The sequence below is a fragment of the Salmo salar genome, chromosome 28, assembly GCF_965601325.2.
Source record: "Salmo salar chromosome 28, fSalSal1, whole genome shotgun sequence".
In the NCBI taxonomy this organism is placed as follows: domain Eukaryota; kingdom Metazoa; phylum Chordata; class Actinopteri; order Salmoniformes; family Salmonidae; genus Salmo; species Salmo salar.
The window spans coordinates 4,191,183-4,205,681 of NC_138318.1; the positions used below are offsets into that span (position 1 = coordinate 4,191,183).

The 14,499-nt window shown below is 41.0% G+C and overlaps 1 protein-coding gene across 1 annotated transcript in view; it reads right to left on the reverse strand.

Annotated features, from left to right (window-relative positions):
- Nucleotides 1-14,203, reverse strand: part of LOC106589299 (proto-oncogene Wnt-3) — a 37,030-nt gene extending 22,827 nt beyond the window's left edge. The window contains exon 1 of the mRNA XM_014179084.3: nucleotides 14,007-14,203. Coding sequence (XP_014034559.1) covers nucleotides 14,007-14,086 — 80 coding nt within the window. The 5' untranslated portion in view covers nucleotides 14,087-14,203. The remainder of the gene's footprint in view (nucleotides 1-14,006) is intronic.
- Between the last annotated feature and the right edge of the window lie 296 nt (nucleotides 14,204-14,499).

Consider the following 14,499-nt stretch of genomic DNA (forward strand, 5'->3'; position numbering starts at 1 on the left):
AAAATGTAATTTGATTTGATTTTGTTATGTTTGAGTCATTCAAATGTAATAGTAGAGAGAATTATTTATTTCAGCTTTTACTTCTTTCATCACATTCCCAGTGGGTCAGAAGTTTACATACACTCAATTAGTATTTGGTACCATCCTTTAAATTGTTTAACTTGTGTCAAACGTTTCGGGTAGCCTTCCACAAGCTTCCCACAATAATTTGGGTGAATTTTGGCCCATTCCTCCTGACAGAGCTGGTGTAACTGAGTCAGGTTTGTAGGCCTCCATGCTCACACACGCTTTTTTAGTTCTGCCCACAAATGTTCTATAGGATGAGGTCAGGGCTTTGTGATGGCCTCTCCAATACTTTGACTTTGTTGTCCTTAAGCCATTTTGCCACAATTTTGGAAGTATGCTTGGGGCCATTGTCCATTTAGAAGACCCATTTGCGACAACGCTTTAACTTACCGACTGATGTTTTGAGATTTTGCTTCAATATATCCACATAATTTCCCTCCCTTATAAAGCCATCTATCTTGTGAATTGCACCAGTCCCTCCTGCAGCAAAGCACCCCCACAACATGATGCTGCCACCCCCGTGCTTCACAGTTGGGATGGTTTTCTTCGGCTTGCAAGCCTCCCCCTTTTTCCTCCAAACATAACGATAGTCATTATGGCCAAACAGTTCTATATTTGTTTAACAGACCAGAGGACATTTCTCCAAAAAGTACGATCTTTGTCCCCATGTGCAGTTGCAAACCGTAGTCTGGCTTTTTTATGGCGGTTTTGGAGCAGTGGCTTCTTCCTTACTGAGCGGCCTTTCAGGTTATGTCGATATAGGACTCGATTTACTGTGGATATAGATACTTTTGTACCGGTTTCCTCCAGCATCTTCACAAGGTTCTTTGCTGTTGTTCTGGGATTGATTTGCACTTTTAGCACCAAAGTACGTTCATCTCTAGAAGGCAGAACATGTCTCCTTCCTGAGCGGTATGACTGCTGCGTGGTTCCATGGTGTTGACACTTGCGTACTATTGTTTGTACAGATGAACGTGGTACCTTCAGGCGTTTGGAAATTGCTCCCAAGGATGAAGCAGACTTGTGGAGGTCTACAATTCTTTTTCTGAGGTCGGCTGATTTCTTTTGATTTTCCCATGATGTCAAGCAAAGAGGCACAGAGTTTGAAGGTAGGCCTGGAAATACATCCACAGGTACACCTCCAATTAACTCGAATGATGTCAATTAGCCTATCAGAAGCTTCTAAAGCCATGACATCATTTTCTGGAATTTTCAAAGCTGTTTAAAGGCACAGTCAACTTAGTGTATGTAAACTTCTGACCCACATAGATACAGTTTTCTGAAGAAAAAAAACAGAATCCTGGTCCTCAGTTTCACTCAACAGATTCATTAAGTTCAGATGAACATTTTTAGGTCTAACAGTTCTCTAGCTTCAAGTCTTTGTACAATTCACACCTTTATCAGTAAAGACCCATTTCTAAGACCCATAAGTGAAATAATCTGTCTGTAAACAATTGTTGGAAAAATTACTTGTGTCATGCAAAAAGTAGATGTCCTAACAGACTTGCCAAAACTATAGTTTGTTAACAAGAAATTTGTGGAGTGGTTGAAAAACGAGTTTTAATGATTCCAACCTAAGTGTATGTAAACTTCCGACTTCAGCTGTGGCTTTAAAACTGTAAATGTTTCTCTCCGTCCCATGGCAAATTGTGTAGAATTGCAGGAAATGTGCATTAAAACAGCAACATTTTATTTTCATTTACTTATCTTGATGTTCTTTTGCTGTTTGCAGGTGCACTATCCTTTTGACCCTATACAGCCAGGTCCCATCTACTTTTTAACTCTTCGCAACTGCAGTGGCCAAAACAAGAACAAGTTTGTGTTCTGGTATTGTGCCTGGCGGACCATGCACAAGCTCCACAACAGTCTGGACCTTCACTTCCTGATCACAGGCTACACCAAGTTTGCCCCCGACTGGTGCTTCGGCCTCATTGAGCAGCGCTTCAGAAAGACCAGAGTGAACACTGTCTGAGATTGCTGTTGTTGTGAAGGACAGCACTGTGACAGGGGTCAACATCCCACAGCTGGTTGGACTGGAGGATGGTACGGTGCTGGTGGAAAGTTATTGCTGGCGACAACACCTGACTCCGTACTGTTACAACAGTTCAAGCAGTACCAGCACTTCAGGTGAATATCATTTTCATTGCATTGTATGAGGTTATTCATCTTATATAAACTTAGGAGGTGAATTGATGTTGTGCAAGGTTATAATGTTTTCTCAATTTCCTGTTTTACAGTTTCGATGCTCTAGAGCCTGGTGTTGTTGTCGCTAAGGAGCGTTCGGACTCAGTTGGGACTAGGTTTCAGCTGCAGCGCAACGCTGACATCCTTCCTCCCATATATGGTCTACCTGTACAAGCACCACCTGGACTGGACATAGCTAAACAAATGTATGTTTTTGAAAAGATCAGGGAGTTTTACGACGAAGAGGCTATGGACATCACATGCCCTGCACCAAAGTCAAGGGCAGGACAGAAACACGCTCTCCAAATATAGATTCCCTTGTTCATGCGTGGTTCGGACAGACCAGTCATCAGCAGTATCTGCAGTGCCTCTATTCAAATGACTCTCTCCTAACACACACGCCATATGTTGCTGCTACAATTTTTGTTGTTGAATCCTGCTGCTGCTCAGCCACTTTACCCCTGATTGTATGCATATAACTACCTCATCTATCACTGATATCTTTATTGATATGGTTCTTGTACATACTGTATATAATTTTATTTATATTGACACTATCTGTTTCTGATATTGCTACTATGCAAGTAACCATTTGGCTGTACCGTTTACACCTTCTGTAGAGACCCATCCACTTGGCTGGGGTTTATAGCATTTCTTTCACATGACCCATCAATTTAGACAAGTGTGTCTGGGTAAGTGTCATCGAATATTTATAAAATATTTTTATCTGGACACTTTCTGTTTACCTGGAATGTTTCCTTATTGTAGGCTACTACCACTTTTAGTCTTAAGCTTTACTACACTACTCAGTGTTTAGCACATGACCTCACATGTGAATCCTTAAAGAGATGGATGAGGCTGGCTTAAGAGGGTGTGAACAATGCTGAATGGGTGTAGACAAAGGAGAGCTCTCCAGTAGGTGCAGTACCAAAAAATTCAAAGGCCATTTTCTCAAAAGTGAGTTTACAAGTTTATCAACTTTCAAAGCAGAATTACTTTCCCATTGTTCCTCAAAAATGCAGCTACCATTTTGTAGCTCTCTCTATTTTTATCACAAGTAAAAACACAATTTCAAATTTTGCTACATAAGACCGATTTGAGTCAGTCGGTCACATTTTGTCTCTGCAGCCAAGAGGAGGGCCTCTGAAAAATTTGGTCGGTTACCGCTTCGTTTTCCACGCCCACCATCACTCCCACCACCCTAAGCCCCATTTTGAAAATAAAACCCTTCTGTAGGGCCCAATCGCTATCTCATAATTCAACCGTATGTCTTGTGCAAATTACTGTATGATAAGTAGGCTTGTTGTAGCCTCAGCCACTGCATAATGCTGCTTAAGTGTTGACAGGTTACTTCATAAAATATCAGAGAACAGCCTGCTGAAAATTTGCCAGATGATGATATGCCAACCTTTTGACTCATATAACATTTCATTTTAAGGTGATGGCTGAGTGTACAGTACCTTGTTTGTTTGCATACAACACTCAGTCGCGTCTACCCAACACACAATGTAACCCATTTGTTATGACTTGCTGATACATTGGTGATGTAGGACAGAAGAAGTGGGATTCATTGAAGATTTCTCCACTACACTTTGGCATCGGGATAGTTGTTGATGAATGCCAATCATTCTTGTGCATGTGTGAACAAGTTTGATTTGATTCATTCAATTAATCAAATCCAGTTAATGCCGTTCATTTATGTGCACATAGCATTACAGTCCCGTATGCATCCGATACTTGTCTTATCAAACAGAGATGAGAATCAGACTCCATAGAAAGTCCATAGACTCTTCTATCAAACTTTATTCTACATCAATATGTTGACATCAAAAGTTGTCGGATTTGCCTGGGGGGGGGCCTCATGCACTCGCCTGCTAAATGAGGCCTCATGCACTCGGGATGAACACCAAAACATTGCCATCGGAATCTCAATTTGAATCCCACCACAGGAGAGACAAAGAGAGTGTAAGTGGGCCACGGAAAAGTTGTCGGCTTTACCCCCAGGATGGGATTTTTCCTTGCTCAGGCTGGAATGCACAGCTCCTGTCTGTGTTATTGTGTTCAGTTTTTTATTTTGTACACTTTTGATTTGTAGTCCAACAGCTCTGGGCTGATCAGATAAAAAATGACAGGACCCCTGAAAAATGTTCCAACCTGTTTTTGCCTTCTTCCCTTTCTCACTCTCTTCCTCACTCTTTCCTCTAACTCCTTAGACACTTTGAGAATGAGTGCAGAGCTGGGACAGGGAGCCCCTGCAGTCAGAACAGAGGAGATCAGGGAGCTGGGGTGTAAACTTGTGAACCTGCCTGTCAGGAAGCGACACTGAGTGAGTGAGAGCAGTGCAGCTTGCAGTTCGCTGGGGAGCAGACAGAACTCTCTGACTGACTGTGTTCAACACAGTTCAGCAGTGCCAGTCATAGTGGAAGTACCCACTGAGCACAAACTGGTTGAATCAACATTGTTTGAATGTAATTTGACAACATATTGTGATGTGGAGTCTACGTGGAAAATACATTGGATTTGAAAAAAGTCATAAATTGTTGTTTTGACGGTGAAATTTTAACCAAAGGATTATGTCATCATGGTAACACATTTCAACATAGACAAACCGTGTGGAAATGATGTTGAATTTCTACCTTTAAAACAACGTCAGCTCTTCAACGTTATATCCACTGTCAGAAAAAATACAATAGCCTGGGCAGCACCTCCTACTGGAGAATTTATTTATCTACAGCTACCCATTGGTTTTAACCAAGCCCAGCCCTGCTTAGCTATGATATTTGTCACTGACCAATGTGCTATCATGAGAATGATTGTTGAGAGATCGCCACTTAAAAACAAAATAGATTCTCTGTTGCTATCGAAGTCATTCCAAAGGGTAGGTTTAAAAGAGCAGATGAAATGGAACCATACTTTATCAATCATATATCATCAAGGATGCTATTTAGGCCTATATTTATACCATTTGGGAAGTCATCAACAGCTATTGTTTCAATTCAAGCCAGGATTCAACAAAAAATAGACAATACAATAGGCATTGTACAATAGGGTTTCAAGCTCTTGTTGATTTCAAATGTAATGATATTTAGTGACGTTGTGTTTGGTTGTCAACGCAACTAAATACTAAGTATAGTATCAACATTTTAAGGAGATGTATCTTCTGCTTGGACCGTTCCATCTGTGCCTCTGGCTTTAATTCCAGTTTGTCTACAAATGAATTTAATATATGTTGTATTCACATCTCGATCTCAACCAAAAATCTAAGTTAAAGAATAGGACTAAATCAAATCAAACTTTATTTGAAGTGCATTTAAAGTTTGATTTGATTTAGTCCTATTCATGAACTTAGATTTTTGGTGGAGATGTGAATCCAACATATAAATTATTTTATTGTAGACAAACTGAAATTAAAGCCAGATTTAGTCAGCGGCACAGATTGAGCTATCCAAGCAGGAGATAAATCTTCTTCAAATATTTGGTGGTGTTGACAACCAAACAAAATTCAATATGACTTTTTAACTTTTGACAAGTTTAACAAATGATGTCTCCAACGCAACCAAAAATAAAAGATAAAGAATGGGATTAAGCCAGTAGGTCAGGAACTATCCAAGCAGTAGATAGGCCTACGTCTCCTTTAAAGCGGTAATATGTAACTTTTTGGGCGATCAGACCAAATTCACATAGAAATGTGAGTTATGGATCTGTCATTCTACTTGAAAACAAGTCTAAGAAGTGGTCCCGTGTGGCTCAGTTGGTAGAGCATGGTGTTTGCAACGCCAGGGTTGTGGGTTCGATTCCCACGGGGGACTAGTACGGGGGGAATTTTTTTTAATGAAATGTATGCACTCACTACTGTAAGTCGCTCTGGATAAGAGTGTCTGCTAAATGACTAAAATGTGAAAAAATGGTAGATCTGTTCTATGTGTGTTATTTCTATACGTCACATCTGTTTTTTACTTTGGGTTTTGTACACCAGCTTCAAACAGCTGAAAATACAATATTTTTGGTAATGGAAAATATATGTCACAGCGGTTTAGATGGTATAATGATTCTCTACACTATACTTGCTTGTTTTGAACTATTAGAATTTTGTCAACCAGGAAATGGCATAGCGCTTTCTCCATAGTGCACCTTTAAATGTTGATTTTGGTTGCATTGTCAACCAAACACAATTCAATATTACTTTTGTAATACATTAAATAGCCTACAGTTAAGTATATCTTACAAACTAATGCAATATTCAACCTTAAAATGAGTAAAACATCATGGCCACATTTTGAGGTTACTGTAGCTATAAATTTGTTATGTAATCATATAAAGCATAAATGTTCATGTTAGCATGCATATCTAGGTTGTCACAATTGCTGTAATAATCTGAGCAGAATCTTTAACTGCATTGATTACTTTCACCATGTTCTTTTAGGTGAATGACATTGATAACACAATAATCTGTTGTAGGCTATAAATAAACAAAATATCCGACATTGTATTCCCATTTGAACTTTGCTGTGCCTTTAAATGGTTGAAAATGCAGTGATATACATTGGGTGACAACTAAACCAAAAATCAGACATTGTTTTACCATTGGTGGATAACACATTGGAAATTCAACTAACTTTTGACTATCATTTTGAGTGGGTGAATATAGTTTGCAATCTCATTGATCAACGTTTCAACCAAATAATACCCAATTATCCACGTTGAAATGACGTGGTATGCCCAGTGGCTAGTCCTTTCTGTCTCTATATGTCAGTGTCAGAGCACAGATACGACGGAAATCGTTCAGAAAGAAAACATCATGGCTTATTTGATCAAAACATTTACAAAGTGTTTGTATGAACCATCCAAAGGATTGTTTCCAACCAGTAGTATTCGGAGACTGCTCTGGCATTACCTATCCTAGTATTGTGAGACAGTGGTGATTGCCACGCAGCAACGGCATAATGCTTGTTGAATTATCTGGAATCTTGCGGTATGCATACATGTATAGGTAACTGCCAAAATAATGGAAACACTGTAGTAAATGAGGAATACAATGTATACTGAACAAAAATATAAACGCAACATGTAAAGTGTTGGTCCCATGTCCCATGAGCTGAAATAAAAGATCCCAGAAATGTTCCATACGCACAAAACACTTATTTCTCTCAAATTTTGTGCACCAATTTGTTTACATCCCTCTTAGTGAGCATTTCTCCTTTGCCAAGATAATCCATCCACCTGACAGGTGTGGCATATCAAGAAGCTGATAAAACAGCATGATCATTACACATGTGCCAATGTTGTGCCATTCATCCACTGCAAGCACCTCATGTTTCAGCATGATAACTTGTAATTCTTTTTAACCTTTATTTAACTAGGCAAGTAAGTTAAGAACAAATTCTTATTTTCAATGACAGCCTAGGAACAGTGGGTTAACTGCTTTGTTCAGGGGCAGAACAACAGATTTGTACCTTGTCAGCTCAGGGATTCAAGCTTGCAACCTTTCGGTTGCTAGCCCAACACTCTAACCACTAGGCTACCCTGCCGCCCCAAATGCATGGCCGCATGTTGCAAGGATCTCTACACAATTCCTGGAAGCTGCAAATGTCCCAGTTCTTCCATGGCCTGCATAATCACCAGACATTGAGCATGTTTGGGGATACTCTGGATCGATGTGTATGACAGCGTGTTCCAGTTCCCGCCAATATCCAGAAACTTCGCACAGCCATTGAAGAGGAGTGTGGGACAACATTCCACAGGCCACAATCAACAGCCTGATCAACTCTATACAAAGGAGATGTGTCACGCTGCATGAGGAAAATGGTAGTCACACCAGATACTGACTGATTTTCTGAATGGTTTGATGAGCATGAAAATGATGTGAACCATGTGCCATGGCCGTCTCAGAAACCAGATCTCAACCCATTCGAACACTTATGGGAGATTCGGGAACCGTGCCCCAGACTGCGTTTTCCACCACCATCAAATGATGGAATATCTTGTAGAAGAATGGTGTTGCATCCCTCCAATAGAGTTCCTGACACTTGTAGAATTTATTCCAAGGTGCATTGAAGCAGTTCTGGCTCATGGTGGCCCAAAGCCTATTAAAGACCCAATGCAGCCGTTTTTATCTCAGTATCAAATGATTTCTGGGTAACAATTATGTACCTTACTGTGATTTGTTTCCAATTAAAATGGTCAAAAACAAAAATAGCTTCTTAACAAGATGATAACTTTCTCAAACAAGAGTTTTGCTAGGACTGTCTGAGTGGTGAGGGGAAAACTGAAAATGTAAAAATCCATCCCACCAAAACAGGCTGAAATTGCAAGTGGTCTTTTCAAACAGCTCTTACAGTAAAGGGCATTATCATAATTTTAACAATTTCAGTGTTATTCCAACCTCATAGTGTGGAAATAGATGTAAAAAACACGTTTTTGACTGCACTGGGCCTTTAAGACGCTTTATGTTGGCGTTTCCTTTATTTAGGTACTTACAAATATAACTACTACATACAGGCATGATGTAGGCCTAGTTCAAGTGGCACACGGCTTCCCTCTTTTCTCATTCTTTGGCTCAAAAACCACTATTCACCCTGCAGTGAAATTATTTCTACAAAGTTATGCTTTTATACAATGGAGTTGTAGCTTATATTGCCTTTGAATTTATCTCCCTCTCTCTCTTTCTCTCACCCTCCCTCCCTTCTTCCTCCCTCCCTAGGTAATGGGATGACCAGGGAGATAACCTGGATAGGTTTGACTAGCCTATATTTAGGGTGCACAGGTGTAACCAATGCTTCTTCGTCACCAGACACCAAGCCAGGCAGTGTGTCTTAAAAAATGAAGCTTGTTGTTTAAAGATTACTTGTTGTTCACAATTAGCTGCTGCCCAGCAGCAGATTTGTAAACAGGAGCTGGCAAGTCTGGCCAATTAAGACTTATAAGGTGTGTGTGTGTGCGTATGTGTGTGTGTGTGCGAGCGTGCGTGAGTGAGTGTGTTGTTTCAGTGTGAATGTGTTTGTTGCTTCCCTCTCCTTCTCTCTCTCCTCTCTCCTTCTCTCTCTCCTTCTCTCTATCTCTCAGTCCACGTGTTTGCCCCCGAGGACCCCTGTGCCTCTGGGCGTTTGGGCCTATTTTCCTTTGAGGAACTGTCCTGACCTGTGTTTTAGTGCAGGTAATAGCCGTGAACTGTGGGACTTTGTCATTTCCTACACGAGTAGTTCATCACGTTCTTTGAGGATGGGCTGAGATTAGGAATTTCCTTTACTGCTTTGAACTACCAGCCTCCTTTGAACCTCTCTCCCAACCGGCTGGTTAGGCTAGATAATGTCATGCCAGTGGTTTGTTTTGTAGAGCTGGACAGTAAGGGTGTCAGGCCCCTTTTGTATCAACTGTATGTGAACACACTTAGATAACGTACATCGATTGCAATTCAAGCAGTTAGCTAACTACTGTAGTTACCACTGTTACAAAGGAGACAGAGCGCATTGTAATCCAAACTGGGGCACAAATAGGGAACCTCATCCACCTGCTCAACTGACGTAGGCTAGGCCAATATCACTGTAGTGAATGGAGGTTAACCAAATGGGAAAAAATGTACATGGCACAGATCTCTGTCTGGTGAAGTCACTACACTCTCCTTAGATATTTCTCACAGGCATTAGGGATGTCTTTGACTCCTGCTTATATGGCAGCCGCTGCCATTGATATGGAACCCTACCGGTCTTAAGAATAACATTCTTTAGGTCTTTCCCCTTTTCTTTCCCCTCCCCCCTCCCTTTGCACTGTTCAATATGATGCCTGAACATCCTTGATCTTTTCACACTAGGATTGCAGATGGAGGATTTTCTCGCACTAAGAATCATTATAGTGATCCTTTTGCCAAAGGGGGGTTGAGGGGAGAGGTAAGGGGGGGTGTCACAGTCAGATAATAACATTCCAGAGACCCAGAGATGAACCCTAGAGCCCCATTTAAGCCACAAGGGTTGTCCAGCACAGAGAGGGCAGGGGTGGCCATGACAGCGCAGGACAGGGGATGGGTAGGGTAGGCAAGAGAGGATTGACCTTTTCATTTACTCTGCTACCCACATGTCACAGAGGGGAAAAGTGTTCAGATTTCACAAATGTCTCTCTCTCACTCTACCTATACATGTTTGGTCCATTCTCAATGCCACTGCCCTTCTTCGACGTACTTTCTCTTCCTCAATCTGAAATTGCTTTATGTTTTATTTTCTTACGGTAAAACTTTGCTTTCACTACAAAGAGACATGGGAAGTACCACAAAGTATGACATGTTACATGGGAATATACGGTATGATATATCATATTTCTGCAATTTCCTGTGTTCTATGTATGCGGTATTGACCCATGTCTTGTATTTGGCTGTCACAATTGTAGCAAATAGATAGTTTTGCTGCTCCACATATCTCTACTCTGACCTACAGGAAGTGGCTTCCCCAAATCTGATGTGATTATGCTCACTAGGTCGGTGGGTGGCAGGTAGCCTAGCGGTTAGAGCGTTGGGCCAGTAAACAAAAGGTTGCTGGTTTAAATAAGCCAAATACCCAAGCTGACAAAGTGAAAAATCTGAGCAAGGCACTTATTCCTAATTTTCTCCAGGGGTGCTGTACTACTATGACAGACCCTGTAAAACAACACATTTCCCTGCACCTATCCAGTGTGTGACAATAAAACATTATTATTATTTTTGGTGCTAGCATAGGCCACACTGATCTGCTAAAAACGTAAATTCACCAGAAGTCACCAGAAACTCCGGCATCAAAAGCTAAAGCCACAACTCAGTCAGTTTACATAGTAACATACAGTTTCCATAGGTTACATCCTCTCTCTGGTTCCCCTCTGGAACAGTGGTCCAGATTACCAGAAGATTAAAGAGTATAATATTCTGTTGGATTTAAATGTTTAGTGGTTCTGCGGCGATGTTCTGGGGCTACACCACAAATCTTGGTTCCTCCAACATTGGTATTTGAGGAGCTTCTAATGGGTAAAGACGTAGGTTCGGCTGACGTGGAGTGTCGGCATTCACTCATCATGGCCATTGTTTATAATATGAATATAAACAGAAATGGCTGAACCGGCTGACAGGTTGTCTTTAGCGCTTCCATTAAGGGATTACCTGTGTATATACCGATCGTTGACTGTATTTTAATGTGTGATGGGCTGATCCTAAACTACTTATGATTTGTCAAGATCTTTTTAAGTTGCTGTTGTCATACTAGCATGATGACAAACACCTAGGCCTATTGTCGGTACAGCGTAGAAAACAGAAGCTTGTATAGAATACCCTTTTTTTCTCCAATCACTTTATTTATTTTAGTTGAGCTGCACTATTGCATTACTTGATTTGGATGCAGGAATGCAAAAATTCCCACGCAAAAATATTCTCTGCATAATACATCCCAGTATTGTAACCTGACCTACGGCCTAGAGAGATCACATGAAAACAATACAGGGCTTTGCCACAATTTTTTCCAAAATACTTTTCTTTTAAAGATGAGACTCGTGCGATGTTCTATTTTTATGTACAGCATAAGAGGTGAGAAAAAGAGATACAAAGTAAAAAAAAAAAAAAAACATATTTTTCCAAAAGCCTCACATTTATATTAGAGATGGGCATCGGGTTCTACCGAGCCCTCTTGGAACATGCTGTTATGTTCTGTCTTTTATCTGCTTTTAAATCTTTCCAGATACTTATTTTCCTCTGTCTTATGAAACTATTCTAGCTACAGAACCAAACATTTTAGCATTTTCAAGGGGGGTCTATTTAAGTGACATTCTTATAGGGAATCTATTTTCTTGGCAGTTCCAGCTCCTCTCCAAACCCCCTCATTAGCCAGCTATTTCACTCTACCTCATCCTCCGTGCATACAGTACGCAGTATGAGTTATTTATGCTCTTTTGTTTTCGACACCCCTTGTGATTGTGTGACTGACTGCCAGGCATGAAGCAGTCAAAACTCCTTCTCCCCTCCCTTCCCCACTTGGCTGGAGAATTTATAACCAAGTCATCGCCCCTGAGACAGAAGCTGAGAGGAGCCCTGGCTCTCTGAAACTTATCACCCTCTCCCTTGACGCACCCCGTACCCATCTTGTTGTTTTGTTCTCTCTTGGATGTACTCGACACCGTGGGTGACGACAGTGACGGCGCTCTGTGACATCCATTCCTTAGCGTCTGCCCGGTCACCTGAAGCTACGCACGGCCATTTCATCTTTCTCCATTCTCCACCTCCCCCGCCTCCACTTCAAATGTGCTATCCAAATCAAAGGTGGTGCGCATTGTCTGGGCTGAACGTTACTCCGGTGTCATGTAAGCTCCTTGAGCAAAGAACAGCTGCAGGTAATTCAGACAGAGAATCCATGTTGTGTGTGGTGTGGCGCTGAACCCAGAGAGTGGGTGTAATGCCCTCGTGCCATTAACACTTCAGCCCTTTGGCCTGTGCGTTTGGCAGCTCCCCTCTCTGTAAATGAAACCAGAAGATGCTGGCGGTTTGGACAGCACTGCTGTGGGACCACATGCTAACCGGGATACTAAAAGTGCACTGGCTCTGACAAGTATTGTGTCGGGAGCAAAAGAAGCTTTGTCATACGCCTACTCACAAATATATCCCAAATAAAAGCTTTGTGTTACAAGAGAGCAAGGCCTATGAGGTCAGATGCATGTAGCTGAATTTGTAATGAGATGAACCTAAAAATTTCACGTGAGGGTGCCAAACAGGGTCCGGAATATTTCAACAAAGACACATAAAGCCCTTACAGAGCCTAACCTGACGAGCCCATGACACTGACAAATCTCCCAGAAACATCAATATTGCAATACTAATTGAATGACAAAAGTGTATGCTTAATTATTTTTAATATTAAGCAGAGCAAAATTAATTAAAACCAATTATGTTTAAATTAAATCTGATGCTTGTGGCAGTCTTTCACAAATGTGTTGATTTCGTTGATTTTGAGAATTTCTAAACGCTGACTCTCCGACAGGGATTTTAGTCATTTCAAAGAGCATTGTTGCTACTAAACAGTACACACTTCAGTTTGTGATAAGCTCCCTCGAAAACAAACCAATAAAGAACATTCAGCTAACAATGAAGAATTACACGGCACGATCGGGGGCCGGCAGCCTGAACGTAAAATATGGACTATAGCAAACAAAAATGACGCTGACTTAAAAGGTCCTGATCGTACGACTCCATATATCAAATAATAGCAGTTAATTTAACAAAATAAACTAAGTCCTTATAAAAGTGGATTCACAAACTAAGGGTTGTGGTTATATAAAATAAAGGATTTGGGGAGTTTTCATGAAGAGGTTCAATGTTGTCATTGTCCTTGGAGGATGGAGACGTTATCCAAACCAATAATTACACTAATTCCAACCGCTAAATAGAAAAGCTCCTATCAGCCTAACACCAATATTTGGAGACAATTTACCTAGACAAGCCATCCATAAGCTCCTTTCAAAAATCCCTATAGAGATTGAATAAGTTTAATGCCCAAAAACTACAATTTCAACCTCCTTAGCATCACAACATTTGTCTAATAAGATAAACGGACCAGAGTGTAGAGGGGGAAAGAATGGCCAGCCTTTTCCGTTGCACCAGAATTTGAGGTTAAGATTCTTTGGACTGGGCTGAAGAACATTTTTCCACGCAGTCAACTGAAAGTGCACTTTATTCTGCCCTCTTCAAATGATCATTGACCGAAAGTCTCCCTATAGCAGGTCTAGGATTTGATGCTGAAACTTTAGATTGTACTCACCACCAGATGGGATAACCTCCAAGCACCCGCCAGCTGGACAACCACACACACATCATATATCCAACCAGGAACAAATCCATGAGGTATGCCTTGTGGTGGTAGAGTGGAAATGGATCAATACATAGAATTTCCAATTGGGAATGAAGAAAAGACTTCCTGGAGGAGAAGCTTTAGGAAAAGCTTGATTGTTGAGGGACGGGAAAATTGAAATCAAATTGAAGCAAAAAAAACTGTTTTCCCCCTTCTTTGAGTCTGGACAGGAAAATGTGTCTGTCTCCTAGTAGTTAGGAGAGTAAGTGTCTCTCTCTCTCTCACACATATACAAACGCACACACACACACACACACACTCACACGCTCCTACCCGTCCTCTCCTTCCCTCCCTCTCTATGAGGTTCTTTCCTAAGGTAGATATGTTTTTCTCTCCACTTTTTTCTCTCCCTCAGGATGCCTCATCCACAGGCCCAATATTAAAGGGGGGAAAAAAGAAGACG